This window comes from Marmota monax, unplaced genomic scaffold (genome assembly GCF_021218885.2).
Source record: "Marmota monax isolate L192 unplaced genomic scaffold, Marmota_monax_Labrador192_F-V1.1 WCK01_AAM20220418_F8-fsc00001, whole genome shotgun sequence".
NCBI lineage: Eukaryota > Metazoa > Chordata > Mammalia > Rodentia > Sciuridae > Marmota > Marmota monax.
The window spans coordinates 53,436,434-53,455,019 of record NW_026693777.1 but is presented as its reverse complement, the minus strand read 5'-3'; the positions used below and the strand labels follow the sequence as shown (position 1 = coordinate 53,455,019).

Genomic DNA, 18,586 nt, shown 5'->3' with positions numbered 1-18,586 from the left:
TGGGTATGTGGCTCAGTGGTTGAGTGCTCTTGAGTTCAATCCCCAGGACCCCACCTCTATTCCCTAAGAAAGAATGAGCTTCTCTTTAGTGAGCTTAAGTGAGTTTTATCTCCTTGAAATCATAGGAGCCGAATCATAAAAGCTGTTAAATACCTGGATGGGTAGAGAACACGTAAGTTAGTGGTCCAGGAGCATCAGGGGCAAGAGTCACAATTTAGGGCTAAAGGATTAGGGACCTGGGCCTCAGGCTTTTATTCTTAAACTGTTACATCTATACTAATGGACTATTTTCACTTTTTAAAAAAATATACTATATTTTTAGAGTACTTTTAAGTCCACAGCAAAATTAAGCAGAAAGTATTCAGAGTTCCCATATAACTCTTGTCATTCACCACAGTCTTAACTTTTTTCTGTTTAAGAAATTGGATCATGGGCTGGGGTTGTGGTTCAGTGATAGAGTGCTCGCCTAGCACTTGTGAGGCACTGGGTTCAAACCTCAGTGCCACATAAAAATAAATAAATAAAATAAAGTCATTGTATCCATTTACAACAAAGAAAAGTATTTTTAAAAAAAAGAAAGAAAGAAAGAAAGAAAAAGAAATTGTCTCTTGCTGTTTTGCCCTGGCTGTTTTCAAACTCCTGGGCTTGAGTGATCCTCCTGCCTCAGCTTCCTGAGTAGCTGGGTCTACAGGCATTCACCACCATGCCTAGCTCAGTATGAACAGAAAATCAGTGTTAGAGATATGAAAAGGATTAATTTTGCCTTGTTGAGTTTTTTTAAATGTGAATATGATGAAAATGTTTTAGAATTTATGTGTGAATGATTGATTGATTTTTGTGCTGGAAATCAAACCCAGGGCCTTGTGCATGCAAGGCAAGCACTCTACCAACTGATCTATAGCCCCAGCCCGAAAAGTTTATAAACTTTTATATATTTATTTATATACTTTTTATCTGATAATAAAAAGCACTACAAGTAATAAAAAAGAACTACTGTTTATAAGTTAATTTATAGACAGTAGTTATGACATCTGCATCCCTTATTATCTTCATTGCTTCAGTTTTCTTGTCTTTTTTTTTTTTGTACCAGGGATTGAATCCAAGGGTGTTTAACCACTGAGCGACATCCCCAGCCCTTTTAATTTTTTATTTTAAGACAGGGTCTTGCTAAGTTACTTATGGCCTAAATTGCTGAGGCTAGCCTTGAACTGGTGATCCTCTTGCCTCAGCCTCCTGAGTCACTGGAATAACAGATGCATCACTGTGCCTGGCTCTTTTCTTATCCTTAGTAAAAACCTACTGGGGCTCAGAATTCCGATGTGTTTCAATACATTCAAAATGGAGTTGTTTTTTTTTTAAATAATTAATTAATTATTTTTTATTGATTTAAAAAAAATAAATGACAGGGGAATGCATTACAATTCTTATTACACATATAGAGCACAATTCTTCATATCTCTGCTTGTATATAAAGTATGTTGACACCAATTCATGTCTTCATACATGTACTTTGGATAATGATGTCCATCAAATTCCACCATCCTTGCTAATCCCCTGCCCCCTCCCTTTCTTTCCTACCCCTCTGCCCTAACTAGAATTCATCTATTCCTCCCATGCTCGCCCTCCCTACCCGACTATGAGTCAGCCTCCTTATATCAGAGAAAACATTTCGGTATTTTTTTTTTTTTTTTTTGGATTGGCTAATTTAGCATTATCTTCTCCACCTCCATACATTTACACAAATGCCATGATTTTATTCTCTTTTATTGCTGAGTAAAATTCCATTGTGTATATATGTGCCACATTTTTTTAATCCATTCATCCATTGAAGGGCATCTTGGTTGGCTCCACAGTTTAGCTATTGTGAATTGTGCTGCTATAAACGTTGATATGGCTGTGTCCCTGTAATATGCTGTTTTCAAGTCTTTGGGGTATAGACCGAGGGGAGGGATAGCTGGGTCAAATGGTGGTTTCATTCCCAGATTTCCAAGGAATCTCTCAAAATGGAGTTGTTAACTGTATAAATTATGTTGACTTCTCTTTCTTTCAGCTCTGGGTAACCTCTGCCCTCTTCAGCAACAGAAAATGACCCAAATCCCATTACAAAACAAACAAAACTCACCAGTGATAGTTCTTTTGCCTCCCATTTCAGGGTTTCTTCCATGTGATGCCATGAGGAAGAACAGGCAGAATCAGATACTTGTTTTTTATGTTGGTTATGTCTAGACCAGTGAGAGAAAAGAGAGATGTCTACTGTGTCTAAGAAGTTCTTAAGATCAAAGAATAAGCGTTCTTCTTTTATCCTTTTCCGTATGATCTCAACCTGTGTCTTTTGTGCAGACACCACCCCAGTTCCTCTCTCTTGTGGTCGCAAGAATATCAAAACTGTCCAAATACTTCCTCTTTATTATGCCTGAGTTTCCAAGTGTCATGCTGAGTGAGCTGTGTTTTTGCTGACTGAGTTATATTCTTATTCTACCAATGCAGAATAGTTCTGATTATTTTCTATTTTTACTAACAAAATCAACATAGAAAATATGCCTAAAATGCATAACCACATGCTTATACTTTTTTCTTGGTGAAAAGTAAAGCCAGTTCTTTCATCAGTAATTGTTTAGGCCTTATTGTCCATTTTCTTCCTAGCACAGATTATTATCAATTCTGTTAATTTTTTTTTTTCAGTACTGGGATTGAACCTAGGGGTGCTTTAGCACTGACCTATATCCCCAGACCTTTTTATTTTTTATTTTGAGAAAGGGTCTCGCCAAATTGTTGGCTCTGGCCTTGAGTTTGTGATCCTCCTCCCTTGGTTAGGATTACCAGCATGCGCCACCACTCCTGAGTAATCCTGTGAATCTTTCCAAATCCAATGTGAAACTTTTATATTTTTTTATCCTTTTAAAAATTAGTACATATTAATTGTACATACTAATGGAATTTATTGTGATATTTCCATACATGCATACAGTGTGCATTGATCATACTCAACCTCCTCTTTAAATTTTTCATTTGTCTGTTAGTGAGATGGGACATTTTATGTTTATTTTTAGTGATACTTATGTTAGTTGCCTGTTTTGTTTGTTTGTTTTGCTTATTTACTGTTGGTTTCTTATCTTTTTAAAATTAATTTGTAAGAGTTATTTATACATTGAAGGAATTAATTTCTTATAAATATATGGCAGATTTGTATTTTTGACTTTGCTTATAATATCTTTTGCAACCCAGAAATTTAAAATTTTTCTTAAAAATCTTTTAAACATTTCTCCTAAATATACAACCTTGGTACCTGATATAGCTGGTTTTTCCAGCTAAAATTCAGCTAAAAGGATGCTTTTAAAAAGAGTGGGAGGTTGCGCTAAGATGACTTTGTAAGAAAGCAGCATGGAGCCCCCAATTTAACACTCCATTCCATCATTAATTAGGCAATACCAGCTGAACTTCCCTCTTGGCCCTTTTACTCAGATAAAGCTGATTCCTAGTGCCTCAACTGCAATGTCATTTGCCTCATATGAATGACATTTTGGAAGCAACTATATGTATATTAGATATAGGTATATTAGATGTCTACAGGCAAAATATGACAGTTGTATACAAATAACTCGAGAGAGAACAACTAATCAAGATCAGAAGTTGTACAAAACGTACTTTTTGACTATGATGAAAAGATTGCTGATGGACTTGAGTATTAGAAATATCTGGTCATTCATCACCCTGCTTTAAAAGCCTTTGACTCCTTATCTAATGTTGTATAAAGGCCAAGTTCCTACCATAGCATATGAGGTCATTCACTTCCTGGTCCTCATCTGTTTTTTTCTTTGAGCTAAACATTTGCTAAATACTTGTATTACATATATATTAATTGAGTATCTACTACTTACCAGATACTTTTCTAGGTTTTGGAGTTGGTATGTTCTCCACCCTCTTGGACTTTCAGACCAGCTATGGAGACATATGATAATCCCAAGTAAACAAACAATCTGTAGGGTAGGCAGGGAGGATTTTTCCAGAGGGACACATCTAATCTAAGACCTGAAGAGTAAAAAGGAACTAGCCTTAATAAGATTTGGGGCATGAGAGGAGCATGTTCTAGGCAGAGGGCATATCAGTGACTTTGAAGTTATAGAGTTTGGGGTTTTCTAGGCACAATAGAAGACTGGTACCACTGGAGCTCAGATAAAAGGAGAAAAATCCCAATGAGGTAATATTAAACCTGTGGGTGAGGCCAAATCACAGTTCCTCGTAGAATGTAGTGAAAGAATTCAAATTAACCATAATGAGGTTCTTAAATCTAGCTTTAGTATGAGGTAAGTGATGACATAATATATTGGTATTTAAACTTCATCTCATTAATCTGTGTAAAAACTTTGTAAGGTATATATTAACCAGCTGCATGAATGAGAACTTTGAGGAAGGAAGTTGGGTAATTTGTTCACACTCATACAGTGGGAAAAGTATTAGAGCCACTGGCTCTGACTAACTCCAGAGCCCACATTCTTAACTTTGAATATTCTATGCTTTCTAAGCAACTTTGTTTTATAAGAAAATTGAGATTCAGAGAATTTAAAAAGAAATAAGTTAGAAGGAATAAAAGGATATGAGGTACTCTTCTAAAAAGTTAGACTCTTCTGTCTGGGAAGACTGAACTTTTTATCTGATGGAAGCTTAGAAGGATATGAAGAGCCTGGAGAGGGCAATATGGACTTATTCACTATATAAGTAAACTCGAGGGCATCTTTTGAAGCTTCAAAGAAATAATTACAGGTCAAGTAAAAGGAAGTACTTATTATGCAGTGATAGCCAATTATCTCAGAGATTGAAAATAAATTTAGAGTAGCTTTTATCAGGACTGTAGACCTAGTTAGCAAAAAGAGAGCCAATTTTGTATGAAGCACTAAAGTACCAGTGAAAATATCTATAACATAAGCTTAAATAACTGTCTAAGAAAATTAGGAAAAAATGAGTACAGGGAAAATAACTCTCTTAAAGGTTTTATAATGGTGAAAAATAAAAGCAATTCTATGTGACAATTTTTTAATATTTAAAAATTTTAGTTTTATACATCTTAAAAATACATAAACTCATGAATGATTCTTTTAACTGAAAAGCTAGTATAGGGGTTAAAGTAAATAATATTTTTCCTCAGTTGTTAGAATGAAATTCTTACTTCCAGAGAAATCCATTTTAAATGTATATTTTATGAATGAAACCTAAGTCCATTCTTTTTTTTTTAATATTTATTTTTTAGTTATTGGCGGACACAACATCTTTGTTTGTATGTGGTGCTGAGGATTGAACCTGGGCCGCACGCATGCCAGGCAAGCACTCTACCGCTTAAGCCACATCCCCAGCCCGGAGAAATCCATTTTAAGCAGCAGGAGAGGTGTGGTCAAGTCACTGTAGGATGCTGCTTGATTGGAGAAAAGGCTGAGGCACAAGTTCTTTTAGAACTTCTGCTTGTTTTTGCTGCATTTCTCTTTCAAAATACTCTCTCAGCATTTATAATTGGTGTTAACTCTTGCTCAAGAATAAATGTCCTTAGTTCATGAACTATGAAATTTTTACAACCTAAAATAGACTGCAATCAATTCTGATTTTTCTGTTATGATCCCCATTGTCCTGTCAGTTCTTCTCAGTCCTATTGAGAACCCCTGATCACCTAATTCAGATGATCTTCCCTATCAATTTAGTCATACCATTTAACCCCTAAGGGCTGTCACAGTTGAGGGAAGCAGAGTGTACTTTTGGTCTTTTGACATGTTTGGGAATTTCCAAGTCATAATTTTATAGCCTTAATATCTATTTCTGATTCTTAGTTTTCTAGTAACTGTAACCATGATCAAGGTGCGTATGTGTCAAGAAACTGGATTGGGTCTAACATCACTTCTGTGGTTCTCCTCAGTCTTTAGTGTGACTGGGAGCCTTTTGGGGACTTAGTGTACATCTAGTTGGGCTTTCAGTATATCATAAGAAGATTGCAATCTTATGTTATTAGTCTAACTTCTTATACATACATTTAAAAATATTAATCTATAGAGTAGAAATTGTGGGTTTTGTTCAAACAGTTTTTTTTTTTTTCTGGGGATTCTGTTGATCAAAAGTCTACCCAAGCTATGTGAAGAGGGCTAATCAGTATATAAGATATAAATATAAATAAGTTTTTCTAACCTGGAGGCTCTTTATATTAACATATTCTGTTCACCATCTTTCAGAAATCCTCCTATTATGAAATGTTGTTTCATTTGGGCTTGCCAGCTTTGTGTTATTCAGCCTGGCTGACTGGGATGCTGTTTTTAATTCATACTTGTAGTTGATAGATAATTAAATTATTTTAAATTCTCTTCTGACTAATTTTGTTTCACTATGGTATTCCTTCACACATCAAATCAGTTTGGCTCCACAGGGCTTGTCCATCAATTGTTTATTTACTCAATCAACATCTCTAGAACATTTACTCTACTAAGTATTGGGCCAGGTATGGGGGTAATGCCAATGGATAAACCACAGATCTTGTTCACAGGTAGATCATAGTCTAGTTGGAGAGACAGAAAGATAACATCAGTAGAGGGGCTGGGGCAGAACGCTTGCCTAGCATGTGTGAGGCACTGGGTTCGATCCTTAGTACCACATACAAATAAACAAATAAAATAAAGACTTGCTGTCCATCTACAACTACAAAAAATTAAAAGTAAAAATCAATAGAATATGGCAATTACATAGATAGGGATAAAAACCAGATGATTTAGAAACTATAAGCAGGAGGCCCTACTTGTTGGTCAAGGAAGGCTTTCTGGAGGTATATCACTTCACTGAGTTTTAAATATGGCTTGCTTTATTTTAAAAATTCTTCCATTTTAAAGAAAGGACACTGCCGCCCCCGACCAGTGCAGGCAGCTAAACTAGGGTCGCTCAAGTGAATTTCCTAAGGTACCAAATAAAACACAGACACACAATTTACCTTTAATTCAAGCCCCAGAATGGCTTTATTAGTACATATGTATGTATATGTATTTCCTCCCTTTTCCTGTCCCTCCTCCTTCCCTCTCCATCTCCTTCTTCTCCTCCACTTATATATTTATGATATCTAATCCCCCACCACCCTCTTTCTCTTATTTTGCTCCAACTTCCACATATGAGAAAAAACATTCAACCCTTGATTTTATGAGTCTGGCTTATTTCACTTAGCACAATGTTCTCTATTTCCATTCATAGACCAGCAAATGCCATAATTTTATTCTTCATTAAGGCTCAGTAAAATTCCATTGTATACATATACCACATTTTCTTGATCCATTCATCTATTGATGGTCATCTGGACTGATTCCATAATTGACTATTGTGAATTGTTCTACTGTAAATATTGAAATGGCTGAATCACTATAACATGCTGATTTTAGTTCTTTTGGATAAATACCTGGAGTAGAATAGTTGGGTCATATAGTGGTTCTATTTCTAGGTTTTTGAGTAACCTCCATATTGCTTTCTAGAGTGGTTGGCTGCCAGTTAGTACAACACCTAGGTATATGAGTACCTTTCTTCCCACATTCTTGCCAGCATTTACTATTTGTGTTATTAATACCTGCCATTCTGACAGAAATAAGATGAAATCTTATTGTAGTTTTGATATGCATTTCCCTGATTGTCAGAGATGTTGAAAATTGTTTTATATATTTGTTAGCCATCTGTTTCTTCTTTTGAGAAATGTCTGTTTAGTTTTTGCCCATTTAATTATTAGGTTATTTGTTTTTTCTTATGTTTTTAGCCTTCAGAATATATATATTCTGGATATTAATCCCTGTCAGAGGGGCAACTGGCAAAGATTTCTCTCCTATTCTATAGGCTCTTTCTTCATATTCTTGATCATTTTTAAAAAGAAGTGATTTTGAGAAGCAGATAGGAACCGTGAGAATGGGGTGTCTCAGAAGCCAGTCTTAGAGTGTTCCCAGTAGGCTGCCAAAAAAAAAAAAAAAGACCATGAAGGACACATAGGCAAAAAGTTTGCTGTGTTTGGAGACCATATGAGTAAATGAGATAGGTATGGAGGAAACAATTGCTCTTTGAAGTTGTTAGAGGGTTGAGTGGAAGGTCAGAAGAGGTTAAAGATGAGACTGGAGAAGCTAGCAGGGAGTCAGGTCATGAAAGACATGTAATATGCTCCAACTTATAGCAGACTGTGATCTTAGCCTAGAAATGTCTGTTCCAAAAGCTGGGAACCAACACAACCTGCTATGTACAGAAGTGAACTACATACTGGTGCCTGCCTATTATTTGCCAGGCACTGCTTTGAGCATCTTATCTATGTTGCCTCATATAATGTTTTATTTAATGTTTAATTCCATGATTCTTTCAAATATAACATGTTAATGTATTCTATGTTTTAAAAAAATTACCCATGATTTCTTTTATATCTAACTTATTTATCAGGTGGTAGATATTCTAAGTGGGAGGAAGACATCTATATATTGAGAGCTGTGCATATTTAACATGATCAGCATTGTATATATTCTTCCCTAAGTTAGCAACAAGTGTTGAAAATGGTAGGAAAGTGTGAGTTGGTTTGCTTAATTGGACAGCCTAGGTCTCAGTCAGTAGAAAATGACTCATTGGGATTTTTTTTTAACTTTTTCTTAAATATCTTAACAATTTTGAAGTCAGAGATCATCTTGGGTTTGAATCCTGCTTCTGTCATTTATTAGCGGAGTGACTTTGGGTTGTTATTTAGCCTCTTTCAGACTTTTTGGTGAATGATGGACTTCTTTAATGATAATTATAAACCATATTGCAAAAATTAAGGAAAGTTTATGCATTCTGATTAAATAAAGCCCTGTGATAAACATGATCAATATGGTTTCTTTTTTTTTTTTTTTTTTTTTGGTAATTCTGTTGTACCTTTGATTATTTTATTTATTTAGAAATTTGGAATTTATATTCAAATACCACTAGCTAATTGCAGATGGAAATAGTAAATTTTTAAAATGTTCACATTAATGCTGTTTTTCCCTTTTTTTTTTAATTTTTATTTACTCATATGCAGTGCTGAAGATTTAACCCAGTGCCTCACATATGCTAAGCAAGTGCTCTACTGCTAAACCACAATCCCAGCCCCAATGCTGTTCTTATAAAGTGAGACTTAGTTCCAGAAATAATCTTTATAGAAATATTAAAGAACTCATGTCTAAAAATATTAATTCCAAAGCTCTATTGTCTCACAGTAAAATTCTAGAAAAATAAAATTTATCTAATTTTTTTTTATCTTAATGTGATAAAACATTCATTAATTGAAATATTTTCTTCACAAATTTAAAATAATTTCAGTGCCTATTGGAAGTTGACTTGAACTTGATTCAGTTTTATTTATTTACTTATGTACTTTTAATTTTTTTTTTTTTCAGTACTGGAGATTGAACCCAGGAATGTTTTACCATTGAGCTACATCCTTCTTATTTTGAGACAGGGTCTCACTAAGTTTTGGGGGCTGACCTCAAATTTGCAATCCTCTTGCCTCAGCCTTCCCAGTCACTGAATATGTTAGCTTGTGCATTGCTGTGACCAAAAGACCTGACAAGAATAATGTATAGGAGGAAAAGTTTATTTGGAACTCACTGTTTCAGAGGTTCAGTCAGTCCGTGGTCAGCCAACTCTTTAGCTCTGGGACCAAAGTGAGGCAGAACATCACAGTGGAAGGACATGGAAGAGGAAAGCTACTCAGGACATGGCAACAAGGAAAGAGGGAGGGTAGGGGAGGAGAGGAGAGGGGAGGGGAGGGGAGGGGAGTAGAGGGGAGGATATGCTCTGCTCACCAGGTATAAAAATATAAATCCTAAAGGCATGCCTCCAGTGACTTTCTTCCAGCCACACCCTACCTGCCTACAGTTACAACCCAGTTAATCCATATCAGTGAGATAATTCACTGATTAGGCTTAGGGTCTCATAACTCAATCATTTAATCTCAAACTTTCTTGCATAGTCTCACACGTGGTTTTGGGAGACATCACAAATCTAAAACTAGAACACTGGGATTACAGGTGTGCACCACCATGACTGGCAAACTTGTTTCACTTTTAAACCATGCACATTTCATACTACTTGCAAGGTAACTTCTGGTTACCAAAAATCTAGAATCAGCCCCCTTATTGTAATCATTTAGAGAGTTCAGGAATCAGGAATCATCCAATTATTAGTATCCTTAGCATCCTCAGAGAGTTTCTTGCTGTTATTCCATAACATTGTTTTTGGTAAATCCTTATTCTGTACTTTTAGCCAGTTGAAATACTGCAGGGTGGATGCCAGGCCATTGGTATGATTTCGACACATTGTTAGATAGGACATTCTTATGGTTTGTCCAATGATGTGGACCTGTTTAATAGCCATTTTCCTTGTGATACCAAGAGGAGCAATTGTAGAGTGGAAGGGAGGAGTTTCTTTATAGTGAAATATACTGTTCAAACAAGGGGGAAGTGTTGAGTAGAAAAAACATGGCTTTTTAGAGTAGACATGTTTCAACTCCTTTTCTACCTGTGTAAGGTCTAAACTTCAATATCTATTAAAATGAGGTAATGGAGTTCTTGTGATGATTTGAATGAAATCTTACGTGTAAAATACCTGGGCCTCTGCTGACACACAGAAGATGCTCAAGAAATGCTAGTTCTCATTCCTTATGAACCTGTGATAAATCCAGTGTTGATTATGATTTAGTTCATCAACAATTCTGGGAAGTTTATGCATAGTATACTTTTGCTCTCACTTATAGCCCTACCCAGAATGCACCATGTATTCTATACCCACTAACACTTGTTCTCCCTCCCACTTTTGTGTGACCCCCTCATTTTGTTTAGACCTTTTGGATTTCCCATCTGTTCGTCCCTTGCTCCTGGAGAGATTGCTGGCGGAGGGGGGTAGTGACATTTCTCTGCCTGCTGAGTAATTTGTGATCAGTTAGGGGTGGGACTGAATCACTGTTCTGGAGGTTTCCACTCTATACACTTGAATTATGAAAGGATAGAGATGTGGTTTTTGTGGGGGAGGGGGGAAGGGATGTTTCATTAGTTTTGTTTCCTACAGGCCTGGCTCTTTTTCCTTCAGTCGTACCAACATTTCCTATATAACTCAACATCTAGCACTTAGTGCATCTTTCTCTACTTCTGGAAATTACAGATCCCTTCAGAAGATTTGGGAAGGATTGGGAAAGACCAGTAATTCTTTTAACCTCCCTTGTTTTATAGAGTAATGTTCAAGAACATAAAGGCCCAAAATGTACATATGATGAAAGTTCATTGAAAAGTTACTGTGGGCAAGTCCTGTGTTAAGTGCCATAGAGACAAAGGCAAAGAAAGACATCGCCCTCCTCTCAAGTAGCTCTTAGTCTCTGGTGATGAACACCCAAAGTCATCAGATAGTGGTGTAAGGATTCTAGCAGAAGATTGTAAGAGGTGATAGAGATATTGAGAATGGAGTGACAAGTGATGGGAGTAAGGAAGGGCTTCTTAGAAAGGGTGGCATTTAAACACAGGATAAAAAGGATTCTATTTGCTCAAAAGGGAAGGGATAGTGTTCCATATGGAGGAAATAACTAAAGCAAAAGCATAATAGTATGAGGCAGCACTGCTTATTCAGGGTACAGCACCCCAAATTTGACATGACTGGAGAATACTAGTATTGAATAAAAATGATGGGAGGGGGGATGAAATGTTAAGAGAATATTTTATCAAGGGTTTCAGTTTTATTAGTAGTGTTTGATTTCTGAACCTAAGTGGTGGGCATATGGAAAGTTCATTATACACAAACATACTCTCATGTTCTCATATCTGGAGGGGATCTCATAATAAATTTTAAAAATTTACAATAACTAAGGTTGACAACTTTTTAGATTTTTCTAATTTCTTTAATAATTTTTGTTTCCTTTACTCTGGAAAGCCAATTATGTTTTTAGAGTGGTAGTTCCTGAATATTTTACACCAAAAACATGCTGTAAGGATTATATGAATTACTTAGTAATCATATGCAGTATCAATGTTAACATCAGGTTTCAGTGGAAGGGGTGTTGATGATGATTCAGGTTTCCTCTTGCTTTAGTTCATAGCCCAGAGGGACACTTAGTTTTTATAGAAGCCTTGTTCAAGTTGGTACATACAGGATTAATTTTTTGCAAACACTCATAATGGGATTGTGAATGAGGGCAGATTGAATGAGGGCAGATTATGAGCGACTCAACAGTTCATGATTTAAGGAAGCTCAGATGGAAGCGCACACATAGTATATGAAAAGCAAATAAAGTATATAGGAATTTAGGGGAGAAGATAGAATTACATGGGTCTGATTCTTTGTGATTTAAGGGCTGGTCAGTTCCCTCTTAGTACTGTCAGTTTTGTTCCCAAAGTGTTTGAGGCATCAGAAACAACTGCTTTTGGTGTGTATACCTCACGGTTTCTTGACTGAAAAAATGAGAGTTAGAAAAACTTCCAGTGAGTCAACTACATTAATTGAGGACCTCTTGAGTATTGTCATTGTGTAAGGACACAAAATGAAAGATGACTGGTGCCTCCTTAAGTGTGCAGGGAGGGGCATAACCCCTGAGATGGTCTGAGAGTAAGCTGGCCCTATTTGTAGCCCTCTCTGGTGCGTCCCAGGCAACTATGCTCCCTGAACCTGCCTTTCCAGTGCTCATCCATCAGGCTTTGTCAGAATTGCTTCACCACTGATTGGTAGGCCTCATTAAATTGTATTGTGGGAAGATAGATGACATGTATTTTACTTGCAAGTTCTTATGCAACTTAAATCTGTGCCAGCATTATTTTCTCCAATTTTAACTTATTAGAATTTAGCCCTTCTATTTTGTTTTACTCTCATTTCTGACTGAGTGGTTGGTTAATTTGTTGTTTCATTTTAATCAAGTGATTCATATTTTGTTACATTTGAATTGTATCTATTTTAAGCTTTTTTCTTATTTCATCATCTCCTACAATGTTTTCATTTGTTTTGTTTTGTTTTGTTTTTTTAAGAGAGAGAGAGAGAGAGAATTTTTTTTTAGTTTTCGGCGGACACAACATCTTTTTGTATGTGGTGCTGAGGATCGAACCCGGGCCACACGCATGCCAGGCGAGCACGCTACCGCTTGAGCCACATCCCCAGCCCTTGTTTTGGTTTTTGTCCTTAATCATATATGTATCTCAAATCCCAAACCTTTTTTTCCCTTTTCCCATCAGTTCCTGCATCACTGTTTACTTTCTTTACATACTACTTCATGAATCTCTCTAAGTTTTTGACTCATGTCCTCTCTCAACCACACTTTGTGGTCTTAAACCCTGGAGCAACTTCAGGAAAAATCCTCAGCTAAGCCTGCATAGTTTGCCTTTGTTGCCTTTCATCCCAGCTTTCTCATCTCTTTTCCTTTCCTTACCCTGTCTTGGTCTTAAAATCAACATGTATGTGCTACCCATAAACTGTGGGCAAAGAACTTGGCCAACCATAGAGGGGACCCAGGATGACTTTGAAGGAGTTGATAGTCTAATGTGGGAGGTAGATAAATAAGGTCTGCGGAATCATGTGTGAAATATTTGAGGGACTGTCACAAAATAGTGAGAGACTAATTCTAGAGTAGTATGTGTGGAGAGGAGTATAAGTAATGTGAGGCAAATGGAGAACACTGCAAGAAAACCTTCACTGGGTAATTAAGACAGTTGAGTTACACAAAAGGGACTTTTCCCTTATCCTGTTGAGGGGGTCTGTGTCCACTATCTTTGGATTTGGCCAGTGTTTTCTTTTCCTAAATGCTTCTGTTTCATCAGGAAGCTCCTTGGCAGACTTAGTGGGCAAGTGTCCACGCTGTTTCTGATTCCTGCCTCATCGCCATGTCCCTTTTCTAGCTTTCTAATGTGGTCTAGGGCCCTTGTCTTCTTTCTCATAGTGCATACAATGGATGTGACAAGTTTCATCCTACTCCTCCCCTAGGACTGCCATGTGTATTTATTTTGAGGCCTGGAGAAAGAATGAGAAATAGAGTTGGAAGTTACAGAGGAAGTGGGAGGAGCAGTTGAGGTTAAGATCTCCCTCTGCCTTTTCACCTAAGACATAGACCCCCAAATGACCTAATTATGCGATAGTTGTCACTGACCTCATGGGTTAAGATGGAAAAGAACCACAAAGAGGCAGTGGAAACAATGGTCTTGTTTCTGGCCTATTTCTCCTTGGATACTTTCCCAAGAGATAGAGATAAGATAAAACTTGTTATCAAGATAGTGTTTGGTGTTTATGTTGCCTCTGGTGTATGTAAGGCTTTGCCAGCTCTCCTTATCTATAAGTCTTTTTAACACCTTATTCTTGGAAATCCAGTACTTCCTTAATGCAAAAACTGTGGAAATCCTACCTAGGACTTCTTGCTAACACAGAACACAAAGACACTTCTGTCTAGATTTAAAGTCTCCTCTAATTTAGGCACAGGTCAGTCACTCTTCTTGAAAGTCACTTGGTGGTCACATTTTGCTTTTTTATGTTTTCATCAGTCATTATAGTAGGTCATTTCATGATTTTTTTAATGTCATATATTTTCTGGAACTAATAAGTTCTTCCAGAAAAGTTTTAAAAAATTACTGACTTTATAAAGTAAGAATAGGAGTAGTAAATACTTAGGAATGTTTATTGAATGAATAAGATTTTAGTAATATGTACAAATATTGCTCAGTTTATGGACTGTGTACCTGAAGGAAAGGTTATAAAACAGATTTTTAGTAACACATTTAATGTATGACATTAGGAATTGATTCCCATGGAAAAAAATTCAGTAACAGTCCCATCCTGTACTTATATATTATTTCATGCTTTTCTCAAGAGTTTCTAAATTTGTAACTCCTGAGAAGAGCACTGCTGTCATCTTTATTTTACAGTTGCCTGAAATAAAGGCCAAGGTCAATATGGTAGAACATACAACCTATCTACTTTAGTATTCTTTCTTTGTAAACTTCAAATTAAAAAATTTTATAATTCTTTAAAAATACAAGAAAAATAAAGCAATTGGGTCAGTTTTTTACCATACTACTTACATAAAAGTGAAGAAGATGCCTTTTACTCTTAGTTTCTTCCAACGAACACTAAGCACTAGCTGTGTCTCAAATTCTGTTCTAAGTACTGGATGTAGTATTGAACAACATAGACACAGAGCTTATGTTCTAATGAAGAAAGAGAGATAAATAAACAATAACATAACAGTAAGTAATTTCAGATAGTTGTAAGACCTCTGAAGAAAACAAAATATAAAATGATAGAGGTGTTTGGGATAAATTTAGAAAGATCTGGGGAAGGCCTCTCTGACAAGGTTTACATTTGAACTAAAATCTGAAAAATAAGAAGGAGGCATGTGTTAGGTTTTATCACTGTGACCAAAATCTCAACTTGGAGAAGAAGAACGACTTAGAGGAAGAAAAGTTTATTTTGGCTCTCTGTTTCCTAGGTATAGTCCACAGTGGGCTGACTCCTGTGTTCCTCTGGGCCCAAGGTGAGGCCAAACATCATGGCAAAAGGGGTGTAGTAGAGAAATGTTGCTTTGTTGATGTTGCTTTGTTGTTCGTTGTGGCAGGAAGCAGAAAGAGGGAAATAGGGAAGGGGTCATAGGGAAGATGAACCCTTCCAAGGCACACCTCCAGTGACACGCCTCCTCTAGTCACTCCCCATTAACAGTTACCATCCAGTTAGATCATTCAACTAGGATAGACTGATTAGATTATGACTCTCATGACCAATCCATTTTACCTCTTGAGGTTATTCCTGCAGGAACATGGAGTCTTTTGAGGGGCACCTTATATCCAAACCATAACAAGATATGCATAAGATTTAGGAGAAGTACATTGCAGACAAAGGGAAAGGCTCTGGGAACACGAATAAACCTGTGTTCCTAAAGCACTAAAATAAGGGCCAGTGGCTCCAGCTTAAAGATGAAGTAGGTAAGGAAATAACAGATCTTAAAGGCCCATCTAGAACATGGCATGGAATTTGTATGCTACTCTAATGTCTACTTTTCCTACTGTTTTAATGTTAAAATGTTCTTTATTTTATAAAATGATGATGATACTAGATTGTAGATTTCTACTTAAAAACCTTGCCTCTGGAGAGGGTAAGGGCCTTAGCCTGTCTTCATTAACACTTACTGGTTTTGTAATCTTACTTGACACAATAAAATTTGATAGCCCTATGTCAGTCCTCTGTGTGTGTATGTGTGTATATACTAGGAATTGAACCCAAGACCTTATACATGCTAGGCAAGTGCTCTCCCAGCTATACCCCTCAGCCTTTTATTTTATTTTGAGACTGTCCTACTAAACTGCCAAGTCTGGCCTCAAACTTGGAATCCTCCTGCCTCAGTCTCCCAAACAGCTGGTTTTACAGGAATGTGTCACTGTACCCAGCTAGTCCTCAAAGATCTTTTTAAAAAAATTTTTGTTAGTCATGGGATTATAGTAATTTGGAAACTACTGCACTATACCACAGAAGCTTCCCAGTAGGAAGACTTGAAAATCCTTGTCAGTATTGAGTTTAATGTAATATCCTGTATGGTGGCATGCTCAAGTGTTTTTCTTACAGGGCCATTTAATTTAAATTCTCTGGATTCTCAGATTTTCCTTTACTTTTGTTCACCCACTTTCTTTTCCCTCTCTTTAATTTCATCACTAAATATGTAAGTTTCTCTTTTAATTAGGAATAGCCTTGTTATAAGCTTCCAGAACTTCTTTGGGCTCCATACTTAGACTATCCATCACATTACAGTTCATCAGGAAATAGCCTTATATGTAATATATATACTTAATCCAAATAGCCTTATATGTAATATATATACTTAATCCAAAGGTTTCTTAATCTTGAAGTTCCAAGTAAATTATCATCCTAGTCATTATTAAAAATGAAGTCTAGAAGTGAACTTATATGAAATGAGACTATAGTATAGGCCAGAGATCAGCTTTAGTCTAACCTGCGTCAGCCATGATTACATCTTCCCTTTGCCAATGAAATCCAGTGTGTCCTTCTCTCATACACCATCTGTTTGTGAAAATCAGCATTAGGGTTTAGTAGACATATGTATTAAAGGGAGATTTATTCCTGGAGTGTCTAAGCAACCATGAAATGCTTCTTCAATATGGTGATTGAAAAATTCATATCCGTTAATATATTTTGTTCTTTTTCTTAAAATTGATCATGTAATCATCTGGCTTAAGTCCAGATAGTATCTATTTGAGGCTGCAGATTTGCTATCTTAGGAACCCCTGATGATTAGTGTGCCTTTTTCATGGGATCGAGGCTACATGAGCCAAATTGTATTTCTGGCCAAACTTACCATTTTTACCACTTCACAAGCTTTTTTAAAAAGTCATGAGGGCAAAATTCTAAACAATCATCTTTTTGTCAAAAGGGTTTTATTAGCAACAGAACTCTTTCTTCAAAGAAAATTGCAGATGCTCAGTATGTAAAACATAATGTGGTTCCAAGCCACAATCTCACCCTTCTCCCTACCATAATGGCACCTGAAGGATATCTGAGCAATCATCAGGGCTTTGCAAAGCACAGGATGAAAACCACAATAAAAAATTCAAAGTGTATATACACTGATAAAAATATGGCTGTGCTACTGAAACTGGCAGAGCCATGGCACCAGAGCTTTGAAAAGAAGTTTTGTATATAATTTTTTGCCTAAAATTACATTTCAGAAGGTATTTACTAGATAAAACAAAGTCAAGCTTTAATTTTACCTACTTTTTCAGAACATAAGTTTTTACACAATTTGGGGTTGGTGGTGCTACTGAGGCCGATAAACTTTTTGTTTACTAATTTAAAAAGATTTATATTGGATATGATTCCTTTTTTCATAAATTATTTAATTATAAATAATTATTATGCTTTGTATATTATTATAAAGTAATTGACTTGGGCTGGGGATGTGGCTCAAGCGGTAGCGCGCTCACCTGGCATGCGTGTGGCCCGGGTTCAATCCTCAGCACCACATACAAACAGAGATGTTGTGTCTGCCGATAACTAAAAAATAAAATATTAAAAATTCTCTCTCTCTCTCTCCCTCTCACTCTCTCTTTAAAATAAATAAATAAATAAAGTGATTGACTTGCTAATATAAGCATTTTTTTTTCTTCTAGTTTGCTAGGGTTTGGATACCTGATCCTGAGGAAGTTTGGAAGTCAGCAGAGCTGCTCAAAGATTATAAGCCTGGAGATAAAGTCCTCCTGCTTCACCTTGAGGAAGGAAAGGTAAGAGTCTTTACTTTCAATTGTTGTCATTGCCTGCAGTGAAGGGAGTTCAAAAGTGTGAGTTTACTGTGACTTGCTGATCTTAATTGAAAGTTAAATATTTTTTTACTTACTTACTAACTTGGTAAAAATGACAAACTCAATTTTTTTATCCTAATAGATTTATCACAATGACATAGGTTGGTGAAAATAGCAGATATTTTTAAAATTCATTGCTTTGCCTGTGAGTTTATTATGATTATCAGGTTTAGATTTATATCTAATCTTCCCAAAGATATTATTTAATTGTATTTTGTTTAGATTAACATTAAAATTATTTCATATTAACTAAGATAACATTGCTTAAGGTG

The 18,586-nt window shown here is 36.2% G+C and overlaps 1 protein-coding gene across 4 annotated transcripts in view; it reads left to right on the top strand.

Annotated features, from left to right (window-relative positions):
• Myo5a (myosin VA) overlaps positions 1–18,586 on the top strand; it is a 205,107-nt gene that overhangs the window by 44,996 nt on the left and 141,525 nt on the right. For all 4 annotated transcript variants that reach the window (XM_046461281.2, XM_046461280.2, XM_046461279.2 and 1 more), the window contains exon 2: positions 18,126–18,236. In XM_046461281.2, coding sequence (XP_046317237.1) covers positions 18,126–18,236 — 111 coding nt within the window. The remainder of the gene's footprint in view (positions 1–18,125; positions 18,237–18,586) is intronic.